The 20,234-nt window shown below is 40.9% G+C and overlaps 1 protein-coding gene across 7 annotated transcripts in view; it reads right to left on the reverse strand.

The window, feature by feature from the left end:
• The window catches only part of ARHGEF7 (Rho guanine nucleotide exchange factor 7), a 118,847-nt gene that overhangs the window by 37,423 nt on the left and 61,190 nt on the right, over positions 1-20,234 (reverse strand). For all 7 annotated transcript variants that reach the window (XM_084844629.1, XM_084844624.1, XM_084844626.1 and 4 more), the window contains exons 7-16: positions 19,108-19,202; positions 18,208-18,303; positions 16,731-16,853; positions 9,346-9,484; positions 8,049-8,108; positions 6,129-6,275; positions 5,392-5,478; positions 4,842-4,920; positions 2,532-2,671; positions 1,630-1,854 (exon numbers count right to left, since the gene is read on the reverse strand). In XM_084844629.1, the coding sequence (XP_084700755.1) occupies positions 1,630-1,854; positions 2,532-2,671; positions 4,842-4,920; positions 5,392-5,478; positions 6,129-6,275; positions 8,049-8,108; positions 9,346-9,484; positions 16,731-16,853; positions 18,208-18,303; positions 19,108-19,202 (1,191 nt within the window). The remainder of the gene's footprint in view (positions 1-1,629; positions 1,855-2,531; positions 2,672-4,841; positions 4,921-5,391; positions 5,479-6,128; positions 6,276-8,048; positions 8,109-9,345; positions 9,485-16,730; positions 16,854-18,207; positions 18,304-19,107; positions 19,203-20,234) is intronic.

Consider the following 20,234-nt stretch of genomic DNA (forward strand, 5'->3'; position numbering starts at 1 on the left):
ATGCTAGGCCTCCCCTCCACCTTCACCTCATACACACACAATTCCCCCTCCCTGACTTCCATCAGACCATGGAAGAAGAAGTGCATGAGCCCAAGACTTGGTCACCAATGGCCAAACCATAGTTTGCTGTTAAGAGCCACTGCCTAACAAAGGCAAATAGGTTTTGAAAAAAATAATGAAGAGACTTGTAGAACCTTGGAAAGGAAAGGTTCCTCCTGTGTAAGCACCGAGTCATTACTGACTCCTAGAGGGGCACCTGCTTACGCTGGCGTTTTCATGGCAGACTATAGCGGGATGGTTTGCCATTGCCTTCCCCAGTCGTGACTACCTTTCCCCCAGCAAGCTGGGTACTCATTTTACCGACCTCGGAAGGATGGAAGGCTGAGTTGACCTGAGCCAGCTACCTGGGACCCAGCTTCTGCTGGGATCGAACTCAGGTTGTGGGGAGAGTTTCAGTTGCAATACTGCCACCTACCACTCTGCGCCACACGAGGCTTAAACCCTATTTATTCTGGCATAAGCTTTCACCAGATGCATGGAGTATTATGGAGAGTGAGCTCAGAAGGAAATTAAATGCAGAAAGTACTGACATTAATGATCACATTATTAACAGTGGTTGTTCACAGTGTAGTTGTACAGACACGAGAGAGTCAGTTTTAGAAGATGCTGTTAATAAAACTTCTTTAAATCATCAGGCTACAAGAAACAATTGCTGCCAAAAAGTATACTGGTGAAAACATAGTAGAGCAACGGCCTACACTAAGCTATGATGAAATTCAGTTAGCAGCCTGCTTTCTTTATTTCAATTTTTGCGATCTTATATGTTGGCTCAATAAAAAAAAAAACATGGAAGGAAAAAAGGGGGCAGCACCAAAAATGGAAGGAAGCAAAAGAAGATGCAGAATTTCAAAATGGTACTGAAAAAAGAGTCTTTATCAAATAATTGTCCTTTAAAAAACAATAAACTGCCCAACACATTTCAGTTGATGACATCTTTCTTCAGGGCCATAAGATTCAGGATTTAGTTCTCCTGTGAAGGAAATGTCTCCCTCAGCGATGCTACCTTGACAGGAGAACCTTATTCTTGAAGGTTATGTCCCTAGAGAAGGTTGTCATCAGCCAAAATGCATCGGGCATTTTACTGTTTTTATGAGGACTATTAGTATTTGATCAAGATTCATTTTCCAGTACCATTTTGAGGCTTTGCTTCCGTGCACTTGGCCTAGAAACAGGGGAAACACAGCTGACACTGTTGGCTAAGGATTCTCTTTCTATATGCTAACAAACTGTCCAGACTTTTCCTTAACACCTGATTAACCATCTCTTCAGGAATGCTACTCACTTGTTAGAAGAGGATTTTTTCCCTACTCTGTTCTAATAAGGAATGTGGTTGAAGAGAAAAAGGTGCATGACATCAGAAATAACACAAGGTTTAAAGTTCAAAACAGATATTCCCACTCTACTCATTGATTAAAAGAATGATTCATGAGTTTAAAAGCACTCCTTTTCTTAATTATGATTAACTCAATGCTACCTGAAGCCAAGTTGTGCTTTCTAAGGCAACACAATTTATTTCTGTGTTAAGACTTGGAATGATTTTGGACTTGTAACTGGGTTACTCATTCTCACCTCTTTGTAACAGAGTGCTGCTGAAGGACGTAATGGAGGTGCTGGCCGTAAACAGCTCAAACTCCATGGCTTAGGAGTTTTAGGAGGCTCCAGGGGTCCCCAGTTTATAGTGGTATGAGGCGTTCCATGATGTGAAGGATGTGGAAGAGTGTGGTATACTGGGGTCAGTGGGATTTGCTTGCTATCCGCATGCTTGCCTGATGGTGTAACAGGATGTGAAGGAAGCTGCCAGATGTACAAAGATTACAGAAACAAAGAAAAGGAACAATAAAAAGGGATTGCCTTGGCTAACTTTATGCCAGCTAACTATCATTATTACATTTGTAACAGAGCCATGCAGTAACAGTTGAACAGGTTTGTTGGAACTAATACATCTGTCAACACCATCTCAAGCTATTAAACTGAACTTGTATTTAACTCAGAAACATCGATAAGCAGGAGCGGGGCAGTGAGGGGCAAAAACTACTGATTTTTATGGTTGACGCCCTAGCAACCAGCTTTTCCGAATGTGGTAGGGTCAATTCATACATTATGGGAACCATGTGGGTTGGACAAATGACACAGCTCCTGTCCATGTCAGTGTCACCAGCTCTCATGGAAATAGGCATGCATTTTTGTAGCCCATACAGAGTTCTTGTTTGCAGACTTTACTAGAGGAGCGTGGGACCAGACCATATTTGGCATAGCCCTAAACATAACCCTCATAGAAATATATTTCTTGATTTTAACACACTTCACTATGGCTCAGCAATTCTACCACTAAAATTAAATTATCATAATGCATCACACAAGACTCATTTACGTATAACATGAACAGTCTTTTTCTCAAATGATGCACACAGACGACTTATTGTGCTTGCATATTGTAAACTCCACAGGACTAGAATCAGGCAGCCTCTTACCGTGTGAGATGGCACAGAATGAGGTTTAATAACTGGAGTCCCAATGGTGGTTACTTTGGTTTGCTTCTGCAGATGGTCTACCCATTCATGCAGATCTTGTTGGTTATTACAAGATACTAATATCCGTTCAATCATATTTCCTAGAACCAAACGGAAAATACAGAAGCAAAGAGCAAAAGACATTTATTCCTTATTTAAAGCTATAGTGTCAAATTCTCATGCGAGCAACAGCTGACATGCCAAAACACATTGGGCACTATCCAATGCGACACAACAGCTAACATAAATTACATTGCGCTAGCATAAGGGACCTCTCGCAACAACACCAAAGGTGTTAGCTGGAGTGAAGGGATTCCCCAGAGAACCCATTGCGCCAGCTTATACTATTGACATTGCACCAGAGGTTCCTTACACTAGTACAATGTAATTTATACTGGTGCAGCATAATTTACGCTACCCTTCATGTCACACTGAATACTGCCCTTTATATACCAAACAGCAAACAAATAGCATAATGTGCTTCTTAAGGATCAGCACACTTCTCCTGTTTCAGGGGTCTTCTCCGCATCACGTTAGCACAATCCAGCAATTTTTAAAAAGTGCTTCCAGTTAAAGAACTGTTGGTTTCAGCCCGTACATTTGGAACTTCGCTGCCACTTCAGTCCTCTTACAGCAGGGGTGCACAATCTTCTTGGGCCCAAGGGCCGCGTCTTATGCCGGCTCGGGGGTTGAAGGCTACACACACACTTCTCCCAAGTATACACACACACTAGTGATCTCTATGAGGATCTCTGGGAGTGGGTGTGGAGCCTTCTCTGCACATACCCTGCAATCCTGAAACAGATCACTGCTAGCAGCAGTGGGAAAAGAGCTATCTGTATGAGGATCTCTGAGGGACATAGTAGAGAGTACAGGCAGCGGGGAATTTGGTGGCAGTAGGGGGGGGGCAGGCACCTCTGGGGGGCCACAGTAAAAGCCGGGGGGGGGGGGGCTCAAATTGTGCATCCTTGTCCTGTGCCCTTTTAAAAATGAGTAGTATTTGGCTACAGAATCTGTGGAAAGTTTGAGATTTCAGATTTACAGGCCAAGAACATATGACTGTTACGGCTGTTCCCCCTATTAACCATTACCACTCTTACAAGATCAAGGCCATCTCACGGAGTATCGCTACTAGATCTTACAAAACAAGCATTCTAGGTTAGAGTCCTACAATGATAGGTTACTCCGCTTAGCAGAGAACATGACTGCTCAGCTTTTTGTTGGTGTTAATCTACAATATACCTTCGCTGCCTGTCATTTAATTTCTGGGCACAATTGAAGATTCTGGTTTTGATCTTGAAAGCCCTAAGAGGCCTGGGGGCTGTATATCTTAGAGAGTGTCTGCTCCCAAGTGAACCTGCCTGAAATCCTCTCTGAAGCTCTTGCTGCATATGCCATTGTTGGTGACTACCCAGATAGGCGGCTGCTTCCAAACTCAGAGGTGCTTATCCAAAGCAGGGCAGGAGAAGCATGGAGGGGATCATTCCCTCCGCACTTCTCCTGCCCTGCATTTGCTGCTAGACAGCCGATTGTGGCTGTCTAGCTGCAGGAAGGAGGAGCGGGGAAGGAGGCTGCCGTACATACAGGCATTTCCGCCCTCCCCACCCCGGAACGCCCCCAGCTATGCCCCTTTTCAGCCACTCCGTGCTCCTCTCGCGAGTGCAAAGGATGGGGCTGTTCCGCGCTGCCTCCAAGGCGTGCAGAAGTGGGGGGAGGTCAGTTCTCCAGGATAACACCATATCCTATGGCCATCTAGCCACTGTCTAGCAGCCATAGGATTGCTCCCTTAGAACATTTTTGTTCCACTAAGTCTACTGATTAAGTGGATTGCTGATTCTGGCTATTGATTGTACTGTTATTTCTATACAGTTTTTACTGTAGATTTGTTGGGATTTTTCTGTTAGTGAAGCCTGCCTTGAATTCATATGGAAAGAAGAAAAATGAGCATATATTTTTAAAATTAATTACAAATTGTATGGCAGAGATTGCGTGGAGAGATTGCTTAAATTGCCTTCTCGTTCATTTCAGCATATCACTGAATGGCTTAGAGCAGGGATGGGCAGAAAGTGGATCTCCATATGTTTTGGACTTCAACTGCCAGCATTCCTGACCACTGCAGCAAGAGCTTTGGGGAGTTGGAAGTCGAAAATATCTGGAGATCTACCTTCTGCCCACCCCTACTTTCGAGGGTAGAATAGATGCTGGGTTTTGGCACATTGTTTGAAGCAATGATGATATATACAGAACAGACAGTATGCGCAAGAAGATTACCTGATATTTCAAATGCATTTCTGTGATTTTCACTATCTTCTAGCTTTGCAATGGTCATCCCTGTCAGCGGTAGTTTCCCCTAAAAGCAGATATAGCAAACTACTATTCACATAAAGCCAAATACACAAATATATTCAACAGATAACAAACATATACATATGAGGATGTTTTCCCTCCCCACCACCCCCAAAGGTTAGGACACATTGTTATTGAGCTTGAAGAAAGGTCCTTCATACTCAGCATCCACACTGCATTCATGCTGTCTCTATGATCCTAAAAGCACTTAGGTGCATAAATACCATATAGTTCAATGTAACCTTTGCAGAATCATTGGTAGATGATACAAGTGATGCAAGAAATGAAGACGATGGGGTGGATCCGAACTTAGTCACAGTTAGAGCAGACTCTTTGAAATCAACGAGACTTGAGTTAGCCATGGCTAACTTAAGTTCCACTGATTTCAGTGGTCTACTCTAAGTGTGACTAGGTCTGGATCCAACACTATTTAAACATAACACAGAGACCAAGATTATATTAAAGCTTCTTTTACCTGATAGATAAACCCACTCATCCGAGGGCTGGCAGACAACATGAGCAAAATGTTAGGAAAGAGAAGAAGGTATCTTTCATTCTTTTCCTTATATAAAAAAGGAGAGGGAATCATTAAAATATATAATTAACATTAAATGACATGACAAAACAAAAATTCAGATGGCATAGTGGGATACCCAAAACTATTTTTTGTGTCTTTATTATTAATCAAGCCACATATTAGGCATTTTTAGAAACAACCCCACTTCTGAAAAATAATGGCCTGCAGCTTTGGATTTTCTGTCAAATAGGGTTGCAATCTCTATAAGGATTCTATCCTAAATACTATGGATGCATGACAAAGATTGAGAAACCCTGAGAAACTCCATTAAAAAAATGGAGAGTGGCTTAAGAGAAAGAGGAGTTGGCCAATTCTTCTCCCAAACGTGCCTGAGTAAATGCTACAATGAACTGAACTGGGTACTGTTAAAATTATATTACGGTGTTTATTTTAAAAGATGGGTTTATAGTTTTTCCTCCCGTTTGGATAATTCTTTAGTAATTCCTCTGGCAGGTTTGCCCATCTCTAATATTCTTTTTTCTTCCATAAACAAGAGCAAAAGGGAGACATTTAAAAAAGCAAACAACAGAGGCAGACTACAGAAGATCCTTTTTCAGAGAATTACACATCTGAACTATTGTCAAAATTAATTCCTTGTAGCAGTGCAAGATCTTGGGAAAGCAAAACTGCCATACCTCACTACCAGCACATTGAATCAGGACTTGTGACATGTAAATAACATTTCCCAGTGTTTTAATGTCTTCTCCTTCCCAGCAGCGGATGGCTTCTGTTAGTATTTGGAGTTCAAGTTCCTTTCTTTTCCTTACTTCTTGACACTGTGCCTATTGGACCAGGGTAAAATACCATTAAACATTGTATAGGTACAACTGAACTAGCCAGGAACCAATATCTGTTCAGTACTATGTCTGGCCCTTTTTTGTTTCATACAAATGTAGAAGAGGAACATTTCTCTCAGAAGCAACAGCAGCCTAGACTCTGGATAACCAAATGCCAACTAGCCAGCTTGTCTTTCTTACTAGAGACAGCCATGGAGGAGCACAGGGACCACACAGATAGTGACCAGGGGATTAGATGGTGAGCCAGTGCTGCTTCAAGTAAGGGCACTCCTTATTTGAGGCCAAAGCAGAAACTCTGGGCACCCAAGAAATAGCAGGGCACTTGTTCTAAAATGGTTATCAAACAAGTCTGTTTTCCCTTGCCTTTTCTTTTTCAGTTTTCCTCACAGCACATCTCTTACTTTTCCTCAAGTGTCATGCCTACCTGAGCTTATAAGCCTATGGGCAAAGGCTATGTTAACTTATTTTTCTATGTGTAGCACATACCTGCTATATGCACTTGAAAAATATTATTATTTAAGTGGGATCAGTTATAACAATTGTTCCAGTCTGACATTTAATTTTAAAAATAAATAACATCTTATTCCACACTGAACACAGATTGGCTTCTTGCCAAATTCTTATTTTGGTCTTCATGTACAACTAAAATGTTTAATATAGGAGTAGATATGTCCCTCATTGACTACGTTTACTAAAACACAGAATACAGCAGGTTATTATCTCAGGACCACTTCACATATGACATACATATAGGAAAAATTACCATGTATGAAACATCCTAAAGCAACGTTTATTGTCACTTAATTTAAAAACAAGAGAGCACTCCTGCATCTCAATGCCATGACTAAAAATATTTTGTCTGAATAATAGTCTTGTGCCGCTAGGTGCCCTGCGGGTGAAGAAATTCCCTAAAACCAGAAGTTACTAATTCCTCTGAGGAAGAGAATTGCTCAAATCACCTCAGGCACAAGCTCAGGCTCCTGAGGTGGAAGAGACTTTTAAAATATATAGTTGTTCTGTACCCTGGAGTTGGCCTCCCTTTGCTTGGTGAACCCCAATTATTGAGCTCCTTCTCAAATTTGTGGCTCTTTGAACTACTTTATTTTTTATTATTACATTTATATCCCACTTATTTTTCCTCCAAGGAACCCGAGGCAGCTTACATGGTCCTCCTTCTCTCCATTTTATCCTCACAATCACCCCATGAGGTAGGTTAGGCTGAGAGTGAATGGCCCAAAATCACCCAGTGAGTCTCTGAATTAAGCACCCACACAGAGGGGAAGATTCACCTGCCAGTTCTGCATTCTAAATGACCAGCTTCCCATTTAAATCCTGTTAGCACGCCAGGGACCCATGGAACAGAAGGGTGCTGCATAGGCAGGCTAACACTGCATAAGTAGGGGCAACTGCCTCAGATCAAACAGGAAGCTTGCTCCCCCACTTTCCCTTATATGGATTGCGACTACTAGAGTTTACTCGGCTAACCTTCTATCTGCAGAATTTTGCATCATTTGTACTCATGTGGTACCATCTGGGCCTCTCTTCCTTCCTTTTCCTGTAACCTGTCTGCCCCTTGAATCCAGATCAACACTGCCAGTGGAAACATCCATCTTTAGTTATTCCATGCATATAAATTTGAACCCCTTCTTCCCCCTGCCACCCACCAGTACTGCTATCATGACCTTGGGAGGTTATTTCATTTTATATTTAGACTAGTATATTCTCTTTAGCATGCCTTCTGTTCCCCAAGTTACTTACAGAAAGGTTTTTGAAGGCTGTCATGGATTTCTGAATGTCAGGTCGGTCTTGATGGTAATCCTAAAAGAAATTTCAGAAAGAATTTGCTTTGGAACTCCTGCTGAAATTAAAGTCTCTGCCATTAATACTGGATTTACATAGGTAAGATACATTTCTGACAGCTACACTGCTTTATGCAACAAACCTCTAGATCAGGTCATGCCAGCAGGGTGTTTTTTTTTAAAGACACCCATTTCCACAAGAGAGCCTTCAATTGACAGGTGTAAATTTATGGATACTTTTTCAGTCATTATCATATAAATACCACTTAAGCCAGTTTTCCTAGTGCACAGATTAAATTTAGGAGACTGGCAATATTAATGGAGCTGAAAATTTGAAGACAAATTTTGTTCCAACTCTAAAGCTTTCCAAAGTATAACGATACCTGCAATTCTAGTATTCATTAAGATTTAAAATTAAAACTAACACTTCAAACTAGCTGTATATATTATCTGACATTGACAGACCAAAGATATTAAACCACGTTTGGTAGTGAGGACTGGGCCTATGTCTGATGAATTATCTCTTCTCCAAAACAAAATTTACAATGGATTCACCGACACTGTTGAGTGACACCTAAATATGTAAACTGCTGAAAATCTAGTAGGGAAACCAAAAGATTAAAAGAAAATTACTAGAACAACACACACTTCAGAATAAACTGGCTGAAGTTCAACAATCCAAACCAGAGGGTTGAGAAGTGAGAAACATATACAATGGAGCTTCTTAGTCCCCTCTTGAGCCCACTTGATGTGGAACCAACTTCTTCCAAATTTATAGAAAAGGCAGGAAAGGCTCCCAAACTGAAGGAGCAGGGGAGAGTTCAAAAGATAAACACATCCACAAACCCAATCCTGGTTTGTATGCATAGATTTTTGCATACACCTAAAGAATTTCCCTGAATTTACAGCCCAGCATCCCATTTTTGAAAGGCACTACCAGCACTTGGACTTTTCAGTACCCATCCGATATCAGAGGTCCACAGGAAGCTCCTAGAGGCTTTTGACAAAGTGCATAAACTTGTGCAATACCTTACTAAATGTGGCTATATACCCGTATTACAGGGATATCACAAGTGGATAGGCCAGCCAATTCCAGAAGTCTAATGTCCTTGAACTTTCCAGACTATTACTTCCCTTACATCGGAAGAATGAGAGCAAGTAATATACTTTGGGACCCATCCTCCTTGAAATGTACCTTTAAGATAATTGTTGCCAAATCATCATTAAGCTGGAACATAAATGCTGCTAAGATATACCTCCATGTGTCTTTCAAGCTCTTTGAGTAATGTGGGATATTTATCCAGGCGCATAAAGGGTTTGCTCAGGCCCGTGGTCAATACAAGAATCCCAGGATTGTTGGCTCCTTTCAGCTCCATGAATTCTCCTAGTTCTTCACTGTTCATATAAAAAAATAAATATATTTGAAACAAAGAACGAAAACCAGAAATAAGTCAATCATTCTGATTCTTCAGAAATAACCTGTTTGTCTTCCAAGAAAGGACAAAGCCTAGTCATGGAACAAATATATGAAGAAACTCATTTTACATGATTTGTTTTTATTGAAAAGCTCAACTTTCTCTCTGAATCCCACTTAAAAAGAACGTATTCATTTGAGATGAAAATCAGAATGATAAATAATCAAATATTTCAAGTAATGTTAATTACATAACATATTAGTATTCACAACAGGAGATTGTCCAACAAGATTAACAGTTCAGTTCTATAGGGCTTACTCCCAAGCATGTTTGCATACAACTGAAGCCTCAGAGAAAAATTTTGAAGACTCAAAGCTTCAAAGACTCAGGCTTTGAAGACTCAGGCTACCAAAACGTTACAAGTCACAAAACATTTCCACATATGAGCATGCAGGGCTTTAGGCAGGCTAGCAGATATTTTCAAGATATATGAAAATATCTTTAAATGCTATTTAAATAGCATTTAAATGCTATTTAAGTCTACTATTTAAGTCTACTCTTTAAATGCTATTTAAGTCTACTGCTGCTTTTAATTTATTGTGGATACTTTATGCTGGTTGTTTATTTATTATGTCATTCTATAGTTAACATTTGTAATTACATAAGCTGCCCTGAATATACTTTTAATACAGAAGGGTGGGATCTAATTTATATATGTAAACAAAATGATGAAGAAACCTATTTAATAGTAGAGTTTTCTGAACTTATTTGGGAAGTAACAGGAAGTAAACTTTTAAGAACCACCATAATAACTTCACTTGTACAGCCTCAAATCTCCCACAGCAATTTTATCCACCCTAGCACAAATACAAAGAATGTCTAGAAAACATTTGCCATTGGTCCTTCCCTCCACCCTGCCCTGCCCCCCCCAAATAAAACTTTTCAGCATGCATGCACAATGTTTCTCTGAAAGTTTCATCTACTACCTACACATTTGCACAATGCCACACTTAATTCTGGAATGCTCTAAATAACAACCCAATGGACAGAATCAAGTGACTTCTCTCTTTCATTGGTTGCTAGAAAACAGCAAAACCTACAGTCCGACTGTTCTCTCCCTGATCAATGGCTACCAGTTGTACCTGCATTCATTTAGAGAATTCAAGGGATTCCCACACATTATGTGACTACACTTCCCATTTGATAACCTGGTAAACTTCAAATTACTATTACGTCAGGACCAATTTACACAAACAGGAATCTCATGCATGCATGGTTATATAAAATGGCCTTCCAAGATCATCCATCATGAACAGATTTCTAATCATATGAAATGCCAGGCAGTGGGCTGAACCTATCAAATGATAAAGTTACAGAGTACCATCTCAGTGAGAATTGGGCCTCCATCACCATGAGAAAGAGGCAATAACCCAACAACAGGAACCTTAGCATGAGCAATTCCTGAGGGAAGTGCCATACTGTAAATGCTGCCTCGGATGGTGGAAACAACAGCAGGGCATTTGACCTGCCAATCTTCCCCACCTGTCCGGTCCACTAGGTGAAAGCAGCCTTGTGAAAACAATAGTGCAAGACTGTCTGGGCTACTTGTTCTCAGCAGCATGGAATGTTTCCTAAGAATCACTTCCCTCCACAGTGTGAAATACGATTACCCTCACTTCTGCCGCTACCTCCTGGTTAGCATAAAAGGTAACCTCTTAAAGGTGTCCAATACTATACTTTCCTCCTTTTACAAGGGGAACTAGTTCAGTCAAATCATGTAGTGGTATCCCAAAGTTTTCCTCTGCTGGGATCTCTCATGATTTCTTGGAAGGCTTCATTGACCTTGCCCCATCCATACACTGAGCCACTTCCAAAACGGGGAGTAATCACTCCCTCCATGGAAGTTGTCACCAACCTGGTGCCCTCCAGATGTTTCTGACAACAATTCCCATCAGCCCCAGCTAATATGGCCAAAGGTCAGGAATGCTGAGAATTGTTGTCTAAAACTTCTGGAGGGCTTCAGGTTGGGGAAGGCTACTCTATGGTAAAGAGAGACACACTGGAAGAAGTGAATAGGCCTTTCTCTGCTAACACTCTCAGGACCAAGACATTTCAAGACTAGGTGTCCTTACTCCTGTTCTCTCCTCTTCAGTGAGTGAAACTGAAGCAACCTTCATGAGAACACGACCTCTATTTCAAAAGTGAAATCAAGCTAAGGAAAACTGCTCCAAGTCCATAAAAAAGTCCACATCACCACCCAAACGTAATGAACATATGTTTGACAAAAGGCTATATATATATATTACACATATACATACAGAAGCTATGGGTTTGTTTATATTTAAGGAACTGAATATTCAAACAAAATGGAGTTCTTAATCTGCCTATTACTCACCACAAGACACCAGACATTCAGAAAATAGATTTTTGTAAATAGTGTTCTGCTTATTAAAAACTTTGCTAATGAAAAATTATTATTAGATTTGAAGCTTCTAAACTATCTGGAGACTATGCCTCAGTTATTTTCTTAGAGAATCATAGCATCTATAAAATCAGTGTGGTTAGTTCAAGATCACAGCTGTTTTGACAAGGACAATAGCACTTTATAACATGCAGTTTGGTCTAAATGCTGCAAAGTATTGCACAGTGGATCTCCTCTGTATTTAACTAAAATAATATACAGGAAAGAAACAAAAGGAGATATACAAGAGATAATCATTGAGCTAAGAAACAACAAGTAGGCCTCTGGAATAACAAATATATATATTGCTATGACTAAAATTATAAAATCTATTTTTTATTCAAGACAGACCAGCTATGCAGAATAAAGCAAGCCTAAGCATTACTATTACAATAGTACTACAGAACTGGTGTAAGAAATCTCTGCTATAAAGATAGTCTCAATAACTTAAGCTGTTCTTAAAATTTGTGTCTTAAACAGGTTTGCCCAGAGTTAGGAAGGCAGTAAAATATAATCTGCCTCTAAACTGAATCCAAACCACCAACATTTTAATGAATAATATCACCACAAACTAAGAAGAATGTCTTAAAACTCTAATGCACCTACAACCACAGGAAGAGCAGAAAAAGAGCTAGTATATCATGCACAAATGAGTGAAAAACATTAAAAGCTGTAACTTACACTTCCAGTTCCTCCCTATAATAGACAGAACATGAACTGTCACTGCTGAAAGGTCTAAAGATGTCACATAGACAATGCATGCCGAAAACCCTTCAGCAAACCCTTGGCTCACTTAATGACTCCAAGCCTTTTCCAGTCTCTGGTGCTGCATTTCTACATAGAATGCCTTATTCTTGGGCTGTTGCTTCAAGTATGACATCACCTCTATGTTAGCAGCCTTTGGGAAATAGAGTGGAGGAGGGACAAAAGGTTCTGTGACTCAGATGGTTATCTGTATTCCATGCTCCAGCTATCTCCCATGTGTGTGCTTTTTTAAAGCTTCACATTGTGAAATTCGGTATCATTAAAAAAAATGATATAAATGCAATACAGTAATCTCAAATTAAGTTCCAAACATAGCATCTAACATTATGCAAGCTGTACTTTTTTTAAGTGGTGGTTTTAAGCCTTGCTGCTATCTATAGACACAATTGCTAGCTAGGAGGGTACAGGATAAATTTTATGTTTTAAAAAAATCTATCCTTCTCATTTATGTTAAGGATTTAACCGCAAGTAAGTTACTGGTATTTTCATCCATAGGAAGTATTAACACTCCTTAGTGTGCATTGTTTTAGAAATATATCTGCCTTTCTCTTATTGCTTATTAAATTTAGAGTAGATTGTATTGAGTACTAGACAGTTATCAATAGGTATGTTCTAATAGGTACTTCATCAGAACGGCTGACATAGATGTAACTATTAACTGTGGTTAAGGGAGCAGCAGTAGACTGCAGAATTTCACTCTGCCCCACCTCCCAGCACTCCTTCTCAAACACAGGTTTTCCCACCATGGTTTTCTCAACTATGGTTAAGGGTTAACCATGGTTAATGCTAATCAGGACCCACTATAAAGCTGAATAAATTAATGTTCCTACCAGTGTAGTGTTGTTCATTTAAACATCAGACTAGAAAAGGCAACAATGTTCATTTGACCAAGCTCAGAAGCAAAACTCAACATCTACCCTGAAATGTAGTTACTGTAAGGGCAGCATGACTGTGGCAAGCCAGTTTCTACCGCCTGCTCAAAGCACAATCAGATTCAGTTAGCTGTACAGCATGCTAACGTAACATAGCTGTTGAGAACAGCAAGTGAAACTTGAACCCCTGAACCTCAAGAATGAAGCAGAAAACTCAATTCATTTAAGTCTTTTGAAAATAGACAGTTGAAAGCTTATCAGGAAGGGCGGACACTGTGTGCTACTGGCATCAGAGCTTTGAGAAAGCACAGAGGAAGGTAAATTAGGGAAGTTTTTTGCCTTTTTATGTATGCAGTCACACATTTAAACACATGTCCAAAAAGATGATAAAGTTGCTGCCACAGAAGCCAGGGATAGCCAGGATTTTTTTTAGAAGGTATAATTGTTCCACAGACTGTCCAAAACTACTTTGGTTTATAATAACATCCCCTCCCCGTGCCCCTCAACAAACATTCAGCTGTTCAAGCGTGCATGCGCACACACACACACACAAAATAATGCTTGAATTTCAGTCTAATTCACTATGCAAATACAGCATCAAAATATAAAATCCTACTCTTGTTTCTGACAATAAAATAAGCCTGTACTCTTACTTACTGTACCCTGAAAATATTATCTAATATTGAGATGGGGAATGTGTGGCACTCCAGATGTTGTTAGGCTGTGACTCATCCCTCACCATTGACTAGGATTGATGAGAGATGCAGTCCAACCACATCTCTAGGGCCACACATTCCCTACCCTGATCTAATGTTTATAATAGTGTAAGAACAAGAGCAGCCCTGCTGGATTAGACCAAAGGTCCACCTAGTCTGCATCCTGGTTCCCAAAGTGGTCCAACCAAATGCGTCTGGGAAGCCAACAAGCAGAGCTCAAAGGCAATAGACCTTCCCTGTTTTGTTCCCTAGCACCTGGTATTCAAAGGTATAGTGTCCCTAAACATGGAGATTCCATATAGTCATCATCATTTTCTTTTCTTAAGGATTTATAAGCCATGTTTTAAAAATCCAGTATTTTCCCAAGGCAACATAAAAAAATATAAAATTACACACACACACCCATCAACATTAAAACAATAAGTAACAAAAACAGTAAGTAAAATGAGTAATACAATCATATCATTTCAGCCAGTCATTCTACCATAAGACCTAAAAATAGAACCACTACGAACAATATACAACAACAAAACTACTAACCACCTTAATTAAAAGCAGCCTGAAATAAAAACAATTTTAGGACCCACCTATAGGAAAACAGGAAGGGAGCTCATCTTATCGCCCAAGGGAGGGCGTTCCACTGAAAAGGCCCCATCTTTCATGCCTGCCAGACTAACTACCACTCCTGGTGAGCACATGAACAGGGCCTCCATAGCTGATCTCAAGGCTCAGGGTGGTTCATACAGGTGTAGGCAATCCATTAGCTTAATCTTGAACCATTAAGGCAGGAGAGGGAAACCTGTGGCCCTCCGGATGTTGTTGAACGACATCTCCCATCATCCCTCAGCATTAGCTAGGCTAGCTGAGGTTGATGGGAATTGGAGTCCAGCATCACCTGAACAGATACACATTCCCCAGCCATGAGTTAAGAGCCTTAAAGGTCAATACCACACTGAAATGGACTGGGAAGCACATTGGCAGCCAGTACAGATGATGCAGGATAGGTGCAATATGGTCTGAACATTTCTGAACAGTCTTCAAAGGCAGCCCAATGAAGAGAGCATTACACTAGTCTAGTCTGGATATTACCAGGGCATGAGTAACTGAGGCCAGATCAGTGATAGATCAATCCCCTAGGAATTTCTCTCATACCCTTTAAAAGCCATCTAAGCTAATGACCCTCACATCTTGTGAGAGGGAGATAAATTAATTAATTATGCATTGTTTAATGCGTAACGGCAGAAGGGGAGGGAGTACGCAAACACGGAATGCCACCCAGTCTTATTCATCTAGCACCAGACCATCATCTGGCATTGTCTAAATCAGGGGTGCAGAACTTCTGGCCTGTGGGGCACCTCAATTGGGCCCACACAGCCTCTTGGACTTGGGCTCCAAGCCCCACCCCCTGGAGGAATCCACTCTGAGGACAGCCCCTCGCTGGTATCTCTGGTCATAGTGATGGGGACTAGGCAGGCTCGGCTTCCCTAACCAAGGAAGACTGCATGCAGAGAAGCTTGTCCTTGGCTTAAGAACGGGGTGGAAGATCCACCCAGCACTTGGGCCAGGAAGCAGATGATGTCAGGTGGTGTGGCCACACACACCTATCATACTGCCTGTGGAGGACTGGGGGGGGGGGGTCATCCAACACCCCACCCAAAACTGGTTCTGTACCCCTGGTCTATAAAACCTACTTTATAACTGCTATCTCACACATCAACTGAACAAAGTTGGTGGGAGATTCAGGACAGACAAAAGGAAGTACTTCTTCACACACCCCATAGTTTAAACAAAGAATTTGCTTCCAACAAGATGTAGTAATAGCTGCAAACTTTAAAAGGGAAGTTAGACAAATTCATGGACGGTAAGGCCAGTGGAGGCTACTGGTCATAATAGCTCTATTACCTCTGGTATCAGAGGCAGTGTAGCGCTCAATACCACCTGCTGAGGAACATGAGCAGGAAGGTGCTACTGGGCTCATATCTTGCTTGTTGGGCTCATGTCCCATTGGAGCATATGGCTGGCCATCGTGGGAACAAAATGCTGGACTACATTGGCAAAAGTGGGGTCTGATTCAGCAGAGCTCTCCTGATGTTTTTAACGTCCGAGTAAAGATGCATAGTGTAGGACTTGTAAGGCTGCAATCAATGGGACTTATGTCTGAAGAACTGGCTGAATGTTAAAAATAGCAATGCTTATTTTCAAATCCTTCACTGAAAAAGATGATCTTAGTATTGAAGTTCATGTCTACTGTCACTTCATTTAACCTTCGATCTTGTACCTTATCAAACTGTACTTTTGCCATAAGTGATCTGAACAAGAGATTACTTGCAAACACTATTTTTCAAAACAGAGAGAGAGATCAGATGAGTTTATAAGCTCTCCATGTACTGTATCATTTCTAGATGCACATACCTGTGTTCTGTGAGGACAGTTACAGCTGATGGGTGGTTGGCACAGTATGCAAGGTATAAATTTTTCATTTGTGGCATCAGATTTAGAAAGCAACCACCAACCCTCTGCTGAGCTTCAGGTAACCTGAAACAAAGCAATATCAATGCCATTTTTTAAATTTTTCAAGACTTACGACTCAATGCACTCTAAATTCATCAGGACAGAGGTGCCATTTGCTTTTGTATCCTCAAAGGCCAGGTGTCGCTGCTTAACAACGGGGAGAAGTAGAGAAGTCGTAAACATGGCATACCTCTTCAGCCATGGGGAAGGGGGAACTGAAGGTTTGGAAAACATTTCACAGTCCTTTAGCCCCATTCATGGATAGTCTAATAGATTTGGCAACTCATTATGTGTTAGTATTACTTGGTAAGTAACGTCTTGCATTTTTATCATGATTTATATCTTTACTTTTGTGCTGATGGCCCACTGCTAATGCAGTAAAAAGTAAATGAAGAATGTATGAAGGAAGACACTAGGAGCCATACCAGATGGGTGTGTGTGTGTGTGTGTGTGTGTGTGTATTTAATAAACATGCACAGCCCAATGTAGCTATAAGGCAGGGATGGTGGGCAGGGGTGGTGGTGTCTATTTTTAATGTCAAATTGAGCATGCTGGGGAAAGGAGCTAAATCTGACTTCCTCCCCTACCTTACACAGCCACCCTTGAGTGTTTTCAGACTTTTTCCACCAACCTGGTTCACCTCCACTATCAGAGCTGGGAGACGGAAAACATCTGAAAACACCTGAGTGTGGCTAGGTAACATGGATCAGAAGGTCAGGCTTTGCTCCTTTCCCCCGAACGCTCAATTTGACATTAAAACCAGACTCCCACCCACCCAGATTTAAAGCCACACATTAAACATACGCACACCCCTAGTTTGATGTCTTGCAGTGCTTCTCCCATTTACTCACACTTCCATCCACTGAGGTCAGTGGACTTAAGCACATCTAACTAAGTTCAGGTCTTAATAATAAGAATATTAATGCAAGTAATACAAGCAAAATAGAAGAATCTCTTCAACATTTACCAACAAGTTCTCATCATCATTTCCCAATGACAAGCTTTCATTAGCATACAACCAGGCTGCAGGCACAAGTTTGCAGACTACAGTAAGTTTGTACTTTACATTGCCAGGTGCCATATTACTGACCCTGATTACCAGCTATATTGTTTTACTGGAAAAGGAACATTCTCAATGAAGGCTTTGTTTGTTTGCTTACTTGCAAATGTCACTGTGCATAATACTATCCCTCAGATGTTTTATTTTTATGGCTTACTTGGGATACATTTGACCACAAAACCAGACTGACACAGTAAATGTTTCTACCAACAGGGGGTTAAATCAACATATGTGAGTGAACTACAAATTCCTTTAGAGAAGTCAAGTGTCATTCTAGACAGTTAAATGTACTGATTTGCTAGTTTGCATAGTACATACTTGATGCATTCTTCTAAAGACTGTACAAGCATTTGCTGAAAAGAACTGATTTCTTCTAGGTTTCCCATTAAATATGAAGTATCAGCAGAGTTTAACCTGGAGCCGAGAAAAATACGAAAATTAAGAGTAGGCACTTGTACAAAAAATACCTCCCACATAATTTGAAATGTTGCTTACAGCCAGAAACTAGCTTCTGATGTGGGAGACATGGAATCCTTTCCTTTTTATTTTTCACCTAGCCATCCCTCCCACCACCCGGAACTTCTCATTTGGACTCAGGAGGCTGGAGTGCAATTAAAACACATCAGAGCTCTTCCCCCAAACATACATTCTACAGCATTCTCTCAATACTTCTAGGAAGTTGGTGACAGCTTCCTCCAGAGCTGGTTTCACAAGTGAACTGACAGAGCATCAGACCTTATGCCAGGAACATTAGTAACATACAAAGAGAGGGGGGCATGTTCTGTTGCATTTCTTTAAAGTTGCATAGGAAGCCAGCCAGGGCTTAAACAGCCAATCAAGCTCACTAAGCTAGAAAACTGGGGACAGAGAAGAGGATAACGGGGCAGTGCCATCAAAGCAGGGGTTGGGAAGTCTTCATTAGTCATATACATCTCTGACTGAGAGAGCCCCTAGGAGCCACTGGCTGTATTGTCACAGAATGGTCACCAACATTTTATAACTGCTGTACAGAAAGAACAAGGCCAACCTAAATGTTACAGCCCCCATTCTACTCTCCACATGGCAGACATAATATCTATCATGTGCATCTCTACTGCAGTGCCACAGATATTGCCTATAATGGAAGGATCTTAAAACATGAGCTGGCTCAAACATTATGCCTGTCACTTAAGAGTGCCACACGTACGGAAATGCTTTTTAATGGCAAAACGTACTTACTTTTCACTAGCTTGTAAGGGCCGCAGGTAGTTAGAAAGCATGGTCTGTAGCTCCTTAGCATATTCATTTTCTGTTTCTAGAATGTTTTGTAGAACCTATAATACATGAATGTTGCGATTGTAATTTTAATATATTGTAACAGAGAGAGAGAGAAAGAGAGAGAAAGAAATCAAATACTAATATTCTTTGAAAGAGTTTGTTTTACTCCTTAGAGCGTTGGGACTGTTATGGTGGAAGGGGCAAATTGACACAAGTAAGCAATGAGTGCAGTAGTGAGAAAATAGTAGAGGTCAAAATGGTAGGGAACAGCTACAGCTCAGGGTCAGAGCTGCATGCCAAAAGTCACAGATTTCATCCCTGGCTGCTGCAAGTTAGGGCTGGGAAAAATTCCTGCCTGGAACCCTGGAGAGCCACTGCCAGTCAGTGTCAGTAATAATAAGCTACATGGGCTAATGGGCTGACTTGGTGTAAACCAGCTTCCTATTATGCAAGGTCTTGCTTATGGCACCTTGATTATTTAAGGCAATGACAGCTAACCTTTTTGGCAGGTGTGCCAGATGTGGGAGATAATCTGCCTAGCTGAGGTTTTGCCACAATCTACAGACAGCAGAATAGCAAAAGAGGTGATGTTGGAGACTCCCAGTCTTATCGACCCAGAGAACTCTGGTCTCCCCATCCTCCTTTCACACCTTTGTCATCTAAAGGTTTTTATACTGCCTTATCCAGTAACTCAAGGGTGTACGTATACACACACACACATACACACACCTTCTCTCTAACAAACAAAACATACATTAAAAACAGGGCCACCGTGGCAGAGTGCAGCCTAGCCAGGCATACAACAGAATGCAGGGGAGTGGATAGGGTGGCCATTTATGAATCACCAAAAAAGGAGAGGATATGCATCACCGAAAAAAGAGGACAAAAGCGGGCATCAATTTGCATAAAATCTGCACAGGCTAATTTATAGGTAAAAGTGCAAATTTAGAAATTATTCTTATAATTCGAATAGAAATACAGTAAATCTCATCCTAGCGTGGAAGACTTTAACCAGGTGACCGGTGCGCCTGCCTGTTTAGTCTGCTGTCCAGGTGCTAACTGCTTATGGGCAATAGTTCTTATGAGTT

Source organism: Heloderma suspectum, chromosome 3, assembly GCF_057233095.1.
Source record: "Heloderma suspectum isolate Gila_16-S chromosome 3, 16-S_ref, whole genome shotgun sequence".
Lineage (NCBI taxonomy): Eukaryota > Metazoa > Chordata > Lepidosauria > Squamata > Helodermatidae > Heloderma > Heloderma suspectum.